Source organism: Mixophyes fleayi, chromosome 4 (assembly GCF_038048845.1).
Source record: "Mixophyes fleayi isolate aMixFle1 chromosome 4, aMixFle1.hap1, whole genome shotgun sequence".
Lineage (NCBI taxonomy): Eukaryota > Metazoa > Chordata > Amphibia > Anura > Limnodynastidae > Mixophyes > Mixophyes fleayi.
In genome coordinates this window covers 280,046,684-280,059,767 of record NC_134405.1, presented here as the reverse complement: position 1 = coordinate 280,059,767, position 13,084 = coordinate 280,046,684, and the positions used below count along the sequence as shown (strand labels likewise).

General features: G+C 40.0%; 1 protein-coding gene across 2 annotated transcripts in view; it reads left to right on the top strand.

The window, feature by feature from the left end:
* The window catches only part of FBXW11 (F-box and WD repeat domain containing 11), a 60,698-nt gene that overhangs the window by 34,752 nt on the left and 12,862 nt on the right, over nucleotides 1–13,084 (top strand). For both annotated transcript variants that reach the window (XM_075209785.1, XM_075209786.1), the window contains 6 exons: nucleotides 262–399; nucleotides 1,789–1,907; nucleotides 8,560–8,809; nucleotides 11,632–11,750; nucleotides 11,954–12,064; nucleotides 12,811–12,889. In XM_075209785.1, the coding sequence (XP_075065886.1) occupies nucleotides 262–399; nucleotides 1,789–1,907; nucleotides 8,560–8,809; nucleotides 11,632–11,750; nucleotides 11,954–12,064; nucleotides 12,811–12,889 (816 nt within the window). The remainder of the gene's footprint in view (nucleotides 1–261; nucleotides 400–1,788; nucleotides 1,908–8,559; nucleotides 8,810–11,631; nucleotides 11,751–11,953; nucleotides 12,065–12,810; nucleotides 12,890–13,084) is intronic.

The following is a 13,084-nucleotide window of genomic DNA, read 5'->3' as shown; positions in this document are numbered from 1 at the left end:
CAGAGCACTTTGAAGGTTCATGTACCAACATAAATCATATCGACATTTAAATGGATAGTTTAAAGTTGTTTCTTTAAAAGAAATTAGCGTTTAGCATGTTTCCAGTGGTGCTATGTACCCAATAAATAGTTTCTGCCAACGTTAACGAGAGCATTCTTTTTGAAAATGTTTCTAAGTCTTACAGATATGTTTATTTGTGTTCTTTCAAAAATGTTGCCAAGTATGTAAGTAAAATGTTTTTTTGTTTTTTGTTTTTTTTAGACCATAGAATCAAACTGGAGATGTGGAAGGCATAATTTGCAGAGAATTCAGTGCCGTTCTGAAAATAGTAAAGGAGTTTACTGTCTTCAATATGACGACGAAAAGATAATTAGTGGCCTGCGGGATAACTCTATCAAAGTAAGAATTAACTCTCCATTGGCTGTTATAAACATTACAAGCGAAATATATCTTGAATTGTGTTTTGGGTTACAGTGGAAATGAGTTCAAAAATGAACATATTTCAATCTCCTTGCATGAGCTCATATATATACGTAATACTGTAAACTGGTATTTTATACTGTTAACTACTAAAATAATGAAAACAATTCATTAATGGAGACATATAAAAGAGTGTTGAAAAAAAGGGGCTTCCACACATTTGTAGTTTCAGTTAATATCCAATCATGCTTCTAATGTATTAAAATGCTTTGCTAGACACCCAATATTTTATGTGTCGTCATTAGTGGAAAAGACCTCAGTAACCGAACGATGGTTTATAGTCTGGATATACAACTTGACCTCTTAAAGGGCTAATGTGATTTAGCCATTAAAACATGAGTGGGCAAAAATCTGTTAGTATCAATCGTGGACAAAAGAAAAAAAAATCTGCATATGTGTCTAACAGTATATTCTGTAACTATTAGCAAAAATCCCAGTAGTGGATTCTTGTGGAGAAATTCCTTTGTGCCCCTCAAAAGGATTTCCGTACAGTTGTAAAATTGTCATAGGTTTGTTAACTTTTTTTTTCCACCTGGAAACCATAATGCCTCTGTCTGCCTTGTGACCCATTAATAATGTACTTTATTTTAATTAATTTACTGTTGTCTGTGATGTGTTTTAAATAGCAAACTGGGGACATTGACATCATATTATTAAAACACGCTTACTCCTTCTCTAACTGTTCTACCTGGCAGTGCTAATAAATTGTCTGTTGCCAGAAGAGGCAGGCCTGACAACTTATAACAATTGCTTTTCTTTATATACTGACCACCTCCACCAGTTGTTTTTGTTCTGCCTTTAGGAAGTTATGTCACTAGGGGGTAGATTCAATTCAAAGCAATGTGATGTGCAGTAAAATATGATGTTTGGGTATCGTATTACCTGGAAATGTGCACAGTCAGACAATACAGTGATTTCCAGTGGCACATCAGTTTTAGTTGATTTGACCTCCTAGGGGTCTTGCCTCTAGTGTTAGCGTAGTACAATTGGATGTTTTTGACTTCAGTGTGTCTGCATTGACGGGATTGACCTTTGGCAGTTGAATTGGGTCCATCAGGTTTTTTTTGTTTTTTTACCATGCATGCATGAATATGAGGTCTACTCTAGCAAAATAAAATAACTTCAGCTTATTTGAATAATGTGTTTTACTTTTATTGCTGTACTGTCCCCTCTCTTTATTGTGATCTGTCCATAGAACTATATATAATTTTTTATTTTTTTTAATGCTTAATTTAGACGAAGTATCATTTTAAACTAGCTGCAATAAATGTGTGGTTTATTTTAAACAAATTCTGTGTATTTTAACAGATATGGGACAAAACAACTTTGGAGTGTCTGAAGATTCTAACAGGACATACTGGATCAGTCCTTTGTTTACAGTATGATGAGAGAGTAATAGTTACTGGTTCTTCAGACTCCACTGTAAGGTATTGGTTTACAAATATGCTGTTAAGCCATTCTGCTTTGGTTTTTTTCAGGCTTAGGAGAATCTTCATAAAATTCTGAAATAATTTACCTACATTTTTCACAAAATAACCAATCTCAATGTGGGAGTTAAACACCCTCCAGAAAAGGTAGAATAGCAACTTCTGTTGCTGCCTGATTCAGGACTGGGGCATGTTACTGCTAGTGTACATGCACCTCTGAGGTATCCGTATAAAATTAAATACTACTTTATAATTAATTTTTTTTTTATTTGTACCTTTTATTTACATAAAAGGCTAGAACCATAGTGCAAAAGCTATCGGGTAGGTTATTAAACTAAACTATGTTAAAGGCATCCCAATGAAAATACCTAACATAATTATATTAAAATAAAGCATATTTTTATTATGTTACAAAAAAAGCCAAAATAGGTTATAAAAGTTTGTTTTATCACTACATCTAAATAACCTTTATAGGCTAGATAGATGGCCAGAACAACATCATGCTAAAATTGCAAAGGGGGGGAATAAAAAGACAGTCTAGTCTGTTTCTAAATGCATATAATAAGCTTGTAACCTGGTGACAAGTGTCCTCATTTTCTTGCAAGCACCCACACGAACATCCCCAAATAATTTAATGCAATTTAAAATTAAGTCACATCTTCAATAGGTTAAAATGTTTGTTTTAACACCATATACAGATAATCCGTTATAGAATAGCAAGAACAGCATTAAGGAATAATTTAAATGGGGGAAGACGAAAGTGATGCAAGTGTATGATCTTTTGTCAATGTCCTGTGCACTGCTCTGAGTTCTAGGATATTGATCGAGAGTGTGACCTCTTGGTGAGACCAGAGACCCTGAAATCTCGGGGACCCTGTCACCCCTCCCCAGCCTAGCAGACTTGCGTCTGTGGTAACTAAGGCCCATGGGCCGGTCTGAAGGGTCTGACCCTTGTCCAGATTTTGTCTGGACAACAACCAAGCCAGGGAAAGACGAGTGGGTTTCGACAGGCGAATAATTTGCCTGTCTAAATGCTCCTGAGATCCCGACCACTTTTAAAGAATCTTACCTCCATTCACGCTCCATCCCGCCATTTGCGCTCGGCTAACAACCGCCGCCTCTCTTCCCCCCTGGTTACCTCCTCCCATGCTCGCATCCAAGACTTCTCCCGCGCTGCCCCCCTCCACTGGAACCAGCTTCCCCGCTCCATCAGAACTTCCCCCAACCTGTCTAGCTTCAAACGGGCCTTAAAAACCCACCTCTTCCTTAAAGCCCTCCAGTCCCCCACCTAATTGACCTCCTCCCAATCTCCCCCTACCCCCCTCCCTCCTGTCCCAATCTTATCTCCCTCCTTTTCATTCTCCTCTTCCCCCCTCTCCGTCTCTGCCTCTGTTCTCCCCATTCCCTCTTCCTACCATTGCGTCTCTGTCCGTCCTACCCTCCCCTTAGATTGTACGCTCCTTCGAGCAGGGCCTCCTCTCCTTCTGTTCTCCACCACCTTAACTCTGCTCTTCAGCTCCTTGTCTCTTCCGCGAGGTCCTCCTGCCCTTCTACCCCTCTCTCTACCCCGCTTGGGGCTCTCACCTCTCATCTAGCTGTACATTGAGCTTCGGAGTTACTGTGCCTTTTGTTAACTGTACCGTGCTGTCTCGCCCTGTATCGTGTTTGTCTGTCCTTGTACGGCGCTACGGATAGCTAGTGGTGCCCTATAAATAAAAAATAATAATAATAATATCTTGCTGAAGAGGGCGAGAATGGAATTGTGCAAAGGGCACGGCCTCGAACACTGAAACCATGGTTCCCAGGAGTTTCATGCAGCTGAGGAAAGATGCCTCTCTCCGCACAAGTATGGTCCTGGTTCTGCACAAGAGGGCGAGGACCTTGTTTTCCGGTAAATAGACTCTCTGGGTCACTGTATCGAACATGAGACCTAGGATGCGCATTCGCTGTGCCGGAATGATTTGGGTAAATTCAGAATCCACCCGTGAGCTTTCAGAAACTGCATAATTGTCTGAATGTGGCGAGTTAAGAGCGATGCCGACGATGCTTTCAGAAGGAGATCATCTAGATAGAAAACACGGAGAGCAGTAGCTAGGCCGAAAGGTAGGGCCCTGAACTGAAAATGGGAGTTTCCTACCGCAAAGCAGAGAAGGCAATGATGACCCCTCCATATAGGAACATGTAGGTAGGCATCCTTGTCTATAGAAGCCAGAAACTCCCTGCTCCATTCCTCTGTTGACAGTCCGAAGGGACTACATTCTGAACTTTTGAGTTATTACCTGCTTGTTCAGAGACTGCAGACTTAAAATTGGGTGTAATGATCCGTCCTGTTTTGGCGCTAGGAACTGGAGTAAAACCCCTGACCTCTTTCCTGTGTTGGAACGGGAATGATAACACTGGTTGCCAGCAAATTCTGTATCGCTTCCTGAAGTGCCTTGCGCCTGAGGGAGGGGTGAAAGGGGGGTTGCTGTGGAGAAGAACCTTGGTGGTGGGAACTGAACTAGGTCTATGATTGCTCGTATCCTAGTGTCCGTGGTGGATGCCCACCACTGACGCTGGAAATGAAGAAGGCATTCCCCCACCACAGATTCCCGAGGGGAAAGACTGTCACGCTGTGGGCTTATCACCCGGTCTCAAGGCTCCACGACTAACAGCGCCCCTGCCTCTGCTATACCCTCCCCTGGGGGCAGAGGATTGGCCTCTCGACGGGGTGCCCTGGCCTCAGGCAGAGGAATGAAAGGACCGAAAACGTCCTTGTCGCGGTCTGCTGGAACGCATGGGAAGAGCGTTACTTTTTCCTCCTGTGGCCACCTGAATGACCTCTTCTAGTTCTGCTCCGAAAGGAGTAACCCCATCAAATGGTAAAGCCTCTAGAGCTTGCTTTGAAGCAGCTGTCGCTGTCCAAGAGCGTAACCATAAGGTGCAAGGAGCTGCAGTAATGAGAGCTGATGATCCAGAATTGATGGACACAGCATCCATGGCTGCCTGCTCTACATAATCAGAAGTCTCCTGAATATGCTCGGCCAATGAGAGAATTCCGCACGTGGAATGTTATCCTGAATGCCTCGAACTGCTCAGCCCATAGCTGAATAGCCTTGTTGGCCGAGGCCACTGCCATAATGTGTCTAAACATACTGCCTGATGCCACGTATGCTGAGCGGAGGGCCTGATCGCACTTTTTATCCGTGGGATCCCTCAGTGAAACCCGCTCCTGGGTGGGAATAGCTGAAGAGGAGGACAAGCGTGCTACAGGGGTGTCAACCCTGGGGGAGGCCTCCCATTTAACTGAATTCTCTTCCGGGAGAGGGTAAAGCAACTTAAATCTACCGGGCATAAACTGCTTATTTGGCCTTAGCCAGGCGTTTGTTACCATTTCCATCATCTGAAGGGATGGAGGGAAAGCCGCCACCTGTGCATTGGTCTTTTTAAACAAAGAGAACCTCGAGGGGCCCATGGGTTCTGGATCTGCAAAACCTAAGGTATGTCTGATGGGGCAGCACGGTGGCAAAGTGGTTAGCACTTCTGCCTCAGAGCGCTGGGGTCATGAGTTCAATTCCCGACCATGGCCTTATCTGTGTGGAGTTTGTATGGGTTTCCTCCGGGTGCTCCAGTTTCCTCCCACACTCCAAAAACATACTGGTAGGTTAATTGGCTGCCATCAAAATTGACCCTAGTCTCTCTCTTTGTCTGTGTCTCTTGTCTGTGTGTATGTTAGGGGAATTTAGACTGTGAACTCCAATGGGGCAGGGACTGATGTGAATACGTTCTCTGTACAGTGCTGCGGAATCAGTGGCGCTATATAAATAAACGGTGATGATGATAGCAAAAAATATAAATATATACACCAAAAACAGAGTATAAATCTACTAGAAATTATAACACTATAATATATTTTTTTAGTATGTATACCCTGGTTTTCATTGAAAATATATTATTTTTTCGTTTCCTCCGGGTGCCCCGGTTTCCTCCCACACTCCAAAAACATGCTAGTAGGTTAATTGACTGCTATCAAAATTGACCCTAGTCTCGCTCGCTGTCTGTGTGTGTATGTTAGGGAATATAGACTGTAAGCTCCAATGGGGCAGGGACTGATGTGAATGACTTCTCTGTACAGCAACTCTCCCTGCTCCATTCCTCCATTGACAGTCCGAAGGGACTAGTCAGAATCAGTGGCGCTATATAAATAGATGATGATGATTCCCAAAATAAGATTATCAACATTATGGGCAAATGCAGAATCTACAGATGTGTCTTCTTGTAGATCAAAGTCTAATTCACCTTCCTCTTCTGAGGAATGCTCTGAATTATGATCGTGGCCCTGGGCTGTATCAGAACATGCCTGCGGCAACTAGTGTTTAGAAGTGTAATTTCCTTCATAGTTGAACAACTAGGTATCTATAAATCAATCCATTGGTATACATTCACCTCCAATCCACCATCCATTTGACATATTGGAACATTTACTATCCCTTTGCCCTATAGAAACATCTTATTTCCCATTTTTTATACTAACACTGTACGAATCTAACCATTTAAGTCAATAGAATGCATAAATATTTGGTTTTAATAAACAAACTTCAACCTACGCAGGGACAACTAAATTGTAATGTTTGTTATATACATGTATGTACGCACGCAGTATAAACTAACATTGCTAGAATAGAAAGAATCATCTTTCAGGAAAAATACAAAGAGAAAAATATTTTTTTTCATAAATATAAAAGTCACTAGAAGGTGACTTCTGTGGCTTGTAGGTTGGTGTGGTGATGTGTTTCCATGTGGATGTGCTAATGCTGGAAAAAGCCTATTATGTTGCTCTTGTTTTTCAATGGGTTATTGTCCTTGAGTTTGCTCTTTGAGTAGGGTCAGGTTGTTTGTTCAGTTCATAGAAAATTGCTTTGGTTTGTCTCCTGGTGTTGGTAGAGTCCTGTGAAGAGAGGTGGGATGGATGGAGTCTCACCGTAAAGGTCTTTTTATTTCAAATAGAGAGCTAGGGATAAACCAACCAGGTACTTTGCAAACCATCTAAGACCATTAAAGTAAGCCCTCTTTACACAGCAACAGAAATGACACACCACAGCACCAACCTACACTGCACCACTTAAAACTCTGCCATAATCTGAAAATTACAGAACTGGAACCCCTGTACCCTCTGTCGCAGCAACCACCAAAATATACACATCAATTGCAAGTGCAGACGTCAATCCCACGTTTCATTAGAGGGTGACTGGTGCCCGCCCTACGCATCAAGGGGAACATCTCTTAAGTTTGGCAACACAAAGGGTGAAGTTATCAATTTGTGGCAAATTTTTTCATATGTATCAAGCGCATTGCGTCTTGTATAGATGGCCAACCGTTTCATTAACTAATCTAATGCAGTCTGGGATTTTAGGATGTTCAGGAGCGATCCATTTTATGGCGATATTAACATTTAACCAGGTTATTTATCAATTGTTAAGTAAGCTAGTGCATTTTACCCTTTAAATCCATCACAAAAAGGCACATTCTTGGTGGATTCACTGGAGGTAGGTCCACTCCCATTCTCATTACACAGCTCACAAACTTTATTGCAAAATATAGACACTTTGGGACAGTCTCATATAAAGTGCCAAAAGGCACCTTGCTGGTCCCTCAATTTAGAAAAGCCAGAGTCTTGTCTTTCAAGTTTAAATACCCTCACAGATGTTAAATATGCCCTATGAAAAAGAAAAGTTTGAATCTGTCTAAATTTTAAAGACTTCATACCTTTTTTTATATGCAATCTTGAGATTTGTTCCCCAATCCTTGTCCCCTAACGGGCCATGTGTAATTCACAGGTACTCTTCAACCCTGAAAGACTATTTGCACCCATACCATCCAAAAGTAGCAAATGTATTGATGAGATATGGTGCCTAGGGCCAAGTCATAATAACGTTGTTTCGAGTGCATTTTCTATGCAGGGCACATTACCAGGAAATTACGTGTCTAAAGCATGTTGGAGTTACCTATAGAAATACCCTTCTGGCACTCCATATAATTTTTTCCATCATGATCTGGCTAAACCCACATCTACACCAGGCAGCCTCCCCATGAATATGTAGCTAGCAGCTCTCCTAGTGTAGTACTTTACTAGAAGGGAGTATTCGGGTCATACCCAGATTCACCAAGAATCTTAATTAAGAGATTCCAAACTTTATTCGCTTGTGATAGTGAGGGGGGTAGTTGTCAATTGTGGACCTTCTACCAGCAAACATAAATGGCATTTTGGAGTGTATGGAGCCTATTTCTCTTAATAAATACTCGTGGAGATCAATTATGTCTCTCAGGCAGCAACCATGATATAATATGTACCAGCTGGGATTCATAGAACTACAGCCAAAGGTTTGGGAGAAAGTCCTAGACCTGCACAATGTTGTAAACCTAAAACGGACACTCATCTGCCCACACTAATGTAGAAATGTAATGATCATTTTATCAAAAGACATAATGTGGTATATGAATTGGTGCCTGCTGAAGGACATAGAGGAACTTTGACTGCAAGATTATCTTTACTAGTTTTACTTTTCTCGTGGCCAAGAGCAGCAGCAGTTTCCAAACTGTACTCTTCCATTTTAGGAAAAAATAAAATTTCTGCTTTGCTTCTAATATTAACAGGATTGTTTTTATATTGTAGAGTTTGGGATGTGAATAGTGGAGAGGTGCTAAATACTCTCATTCATCATAATGAAGCAGTCCTTCATCTTCGATTCTGCAATGGCTTAATGGTAACCTGTTCAAAGGATCGGTCAATTGCTGTTTGGGATATGGCATCTCCTACAGATATCACATTGCGCCGTGTTCTAGTTGGTCATCGTGCAGCTGTAAACGTAGTGGACTTTGATGACAAATATATTGTTTCTGCTTCTGGTGATCGAACAATAAAGGTGCGTTGAACTCTATCCTCTGAATAGTAAACTGTACTGACGCCAATTAGAGGAAGCCTCAGTATTTGTAATATTTGGTTAATTATGTAAGAAAGTGGAAGTAATTGCTGGCAAATAGTTAATGTTAAGCCCTTATACACCCAATTGCACTAAAACCTGAGCCAAACTCTGGAGTTCAGGTATTGGGTGTATTTAAACCATTGGGGGAGGCAGGATATACTAAAGGTAAGTTGTTCTGTAGTGATCAACCTCTGTAGTTTATTACTTTGGTTAATACAATGCTGGGCAACAGGTGGCCCTCTGAGCCTTCACCTGCGGCCGTCACGTCGGTTCATTCCTGCTTTATGACTAGTCTGTGCTTTTCTTTGCTTTCTGCCTAGCTGGCTTTAGCTCTTCTTATATGGGCCTTTATGCCCCACTGAGCTTCACCGGAGGCCCAAGCACTTGTTAAATAAAGGTTGGGGCAATGAGTGAGATACAGCGAGTCATAAGACTGGACTTGAGCTTATTCATTGCCTTTTTAGGCAGGCCTGTTATGCACTTGTCTTGCTATAAATTTGTCTATTTTTGGTTCCACATACATTCTCTTATCACAGAGCACATTAAACACAGCAATTGCAACAAATTGATGGTTGGAAACCTCTGTGCAGAATTAGTTTGTTTCTGTTCAAGCCTTACACCTAACTGTTTCAAAAGTGTTATTCAATTATCAGATTGGTTATAGTTTGTAACACTGGTTTATCTTACATTAAAATATTCACTGATATGTTATAACCGATATCTTTCATTAAATGTATTTAACTTTTGAGGTTATGGGTAATGTGCAGTCATGTAGATCATTAGAGGGTTGCACATGCAGCCCTTCAAGACTGTAAAGTTGTCCATCACTGGTTTAAAACCTTCTTTAAATCGTTTTTTTTTAATGTTAGATTATGTATGGCTTCGCAAAGAGCAGTACTTGCAGACTATCTACGAGTTTTGAAAGTTTTTGGATATAAATGTAAGCAAAGTGGGAAAAGTAAGCTATACACTTTGAGTTTTGCAAAGTGGTTTGATCTGTTACTAAACAAAAAATGTGATTTTATTATTTTTATTTAATTTGTGTGCAATGCAGTTGCTGAACCACATTTATCTTTTGTGCGTTAGATAATAAAAACAAATATATAATTCGCAAGATCAGGTTAGGGGTGCTGTTTCCTGAGGTACATGGCTGCGCTTCCCATGCAACAGCCAAACAATATGACATCAGTCTAGTGCCTCAGTTAAAGTAACCGGAGCTAGTTTTATTTAGCGGCTCCAAAAAAATTATTTCAAGAATCAGCAAAAGTCCCTGCCTGTCTGACTCTAACTAATACAATAAAGAATGCCCTTCATAAAGTGAAGGACTTTATGTCCCCTGCTCACAAAAGAACATGTTACTGGTAACAAACTGCAGTGTCTCTCACCAGGTATCTGACCAGTTAGTGAGACACTGAAGACAGCCTCAAAGCTGTTTATCTGACTGAAGCCAGACTGCTGTTTGGAAACTTTCCAAACATACACACATACACCCAGGGATTTTAAAATACAGAAGACAGAAACTTGGAACATGGATATCTGCCCTCAACAATTTCCCCAGTGCTTCTGAATAGTGAAACTAGAACTAATAATTTTGGAAGAGGATTCTGATATAGTGGGTGTAATTGAAACCTGGTTGGATGAGACTCATGATTGTGCAGTGAATATGTAAGGCTATAGCTTATGAAGGAAAGAAAACATAGGTGCAAGAACAGGAGTTTGGTCTTGAGCATGATTTTACATCTAAACAATCTTAAGGGAAGATATTGAGGAAGGTGACAGTAGAGAGGCCTCTTGTAGCATGTTATACAAATATTCTGATAGGAATCTTTTTGGAGTTTAACGTTACCGCGTGTAATAGGTTTTACTAAAATATCAATTTCATTGTCAAATTTTGTTTTTTTCTGCACTGTGGGATTTATTTATTTTTCTTATGTATTTGTAATGTATGAAAATCAATGCTCGATTGAAAAAAAAAAAATGCAAATAGCAAAGTATAGAAATATCAGTCCTCAGTATGTGTTTTATTTATGTATAAATTGGAATACTGAAACTAGTGGTTCCTGCAGGAGCGTCGTTTTAGAAACTCTAAAAGACAAACTTTCCTAAGTTGTTAGAATTCCAATATAGTGGTTCTCCCTCTATAAATGGCTTTTCCATCCTAAATCTATTGTATGTAATGTACAGCTAAGTGGAGATTTAGGAAGTGGTGATCATAAGATGGTTATTTAAAATCTTATGTAAGTGTTTTTGGAACACCAGAATGGGCAATTTTTACATGCTTTTAATGCTGATTGGAAATACCCTTCTTTCAATTAAAACTACAAATGGCAATATTTTTTTATTTTTTACTTTTTTTTTTTTTTTTAAACTAAAGTATTTTGAACACCCACCCCATATACCATTAATAGTGTGAGAAATAAGGGGTCAGTAAAGGGGATATAATGAAGGCACAGAATTCAATTGTTAAAAGTAGAGGCTAGCAAGCAGTGTAAAAGGCATTGCTATTTTCATAATATTTCCTACTTGATAGAGGTGGTTTTTGCAGCGGATTATGCTGGAAAATAAATAATCATCGGCCCTGCCAATAAAGACGGTTGGGAGATAACCACTGACAACCTGGGCCGATCATCAGGTCGAGCAGGTGTGTGTGTATATTTCATGTTCTATCCTACTTTTGAATGCAAACATGGGGATAGAATAAAATATGTCCATCCTCTTGTCAGATTTATCATGTGCTGTTATTTTTTGGTTTGTTATTTTAGGTTTGGAGCACCAGTACTTGTGAATTTGTTCGCACACTAAATGGACACAAACGTGGCATTGCTTGCCTACAGTATCGAGATCGGTTAGTTGTAAGTGGCTCTTCAGATAATACCATCAGGTAAGTTGCCAACATAGATTCAATTAATTTTTCCCCCTAATTTTATTACATTTTTTAGTAATATTGTAACAATTGATCTCTTTCTCTCCTGTACAATGTATTCTGTTCTTTGAACTTTATTTCATATGTACTAAAAATGCTTAAATGGTGTCATATTATTAAAAAATACGTCTTTAATTTAGTATCTCTTTTTAACCAACTAGATTATGGGATATAGAATGTGGAGCATGTTTACGGGTTTTAGAAGGACATGAAGAACTTGTCCGCTGTATAAGATTTGACAACAAGAGAATTGTCAGCGGCGCATATGATGGGTATGTATTAATGTAAATTATTCTCAGTGTTAATCTATTAGCTAAAGGGGGTTTCCACGTAAAAATATATTGAATACCTTGCCTTCACAATAATATCTTCCATTACCCAGGGACCCCTACAATTGGCTGCATTTAGCAAGGTACCACTCATGTAGTTGAGGAGATGTGACACTGCACCTCTGAAGCTTTCATTTAGGGAAGGAATGGACTCTCGGCAAAGAACGGTTAAATAATTGCAAAAGTCTTTGTAGTGAAAATGTCCAACCCCCTAGTTCTGGTCCTTCTGAGTTTCCTCAATATTTTCTCACTCTTATGTTCTCTAAACTTTTAGAATAGGATAAATGGGTACCTAATGCTAAATATGGAATGTAACAGACATAAATTGCTGGGTCCATAAGGGGATTGGATTTAAACATACATACCAACTTTTGAGATCTCCATTCCGGGAGGGGAGATCATGCTGGCGATTTTTGGGGCGTGGTTAAGTAGGACACATCATTTTACTCCGTCTCTAACCATTTTAGCGTATTACAACGGTGGGGTGAGGGGGGGGTCGAAGACAAGAGAATCACATCGCTAAGCCCCGCACCCACCAGTTAACTAACGGACTGGCCATGAAGCGGGAGGTTGTTCATATTTTAGGAAAACAAATTTTCTATCTCAGATCAGCACTGCCCTGGGTGTACTTGTATGTGCTGATTTGAACCACTTGAACTTGTTTATATAGAGCATCATTTCTTTTTCAGAAAAATAAAAGTTTGGGATCTGCAGGCTGCCTTGGATCCACGTGCTCCAGCAAGCACTTTGTGTTTGCGTACTTTGGTGGTAAGTATAGGTGTATGTTCCTAGAATTCTATACAGAGGATATTTTAGAATTTTTAACATTCAAATGTTTCAACTCTACAAGCATAGCAAATGTTGTTGTTTAATATAGTTGTAAAACAAGAAACTAACAAAATATTTGTATGTAAGATCAGTTTCATTATGGGAGTGTAATCTAATGTCCAGAAATGCAACGGT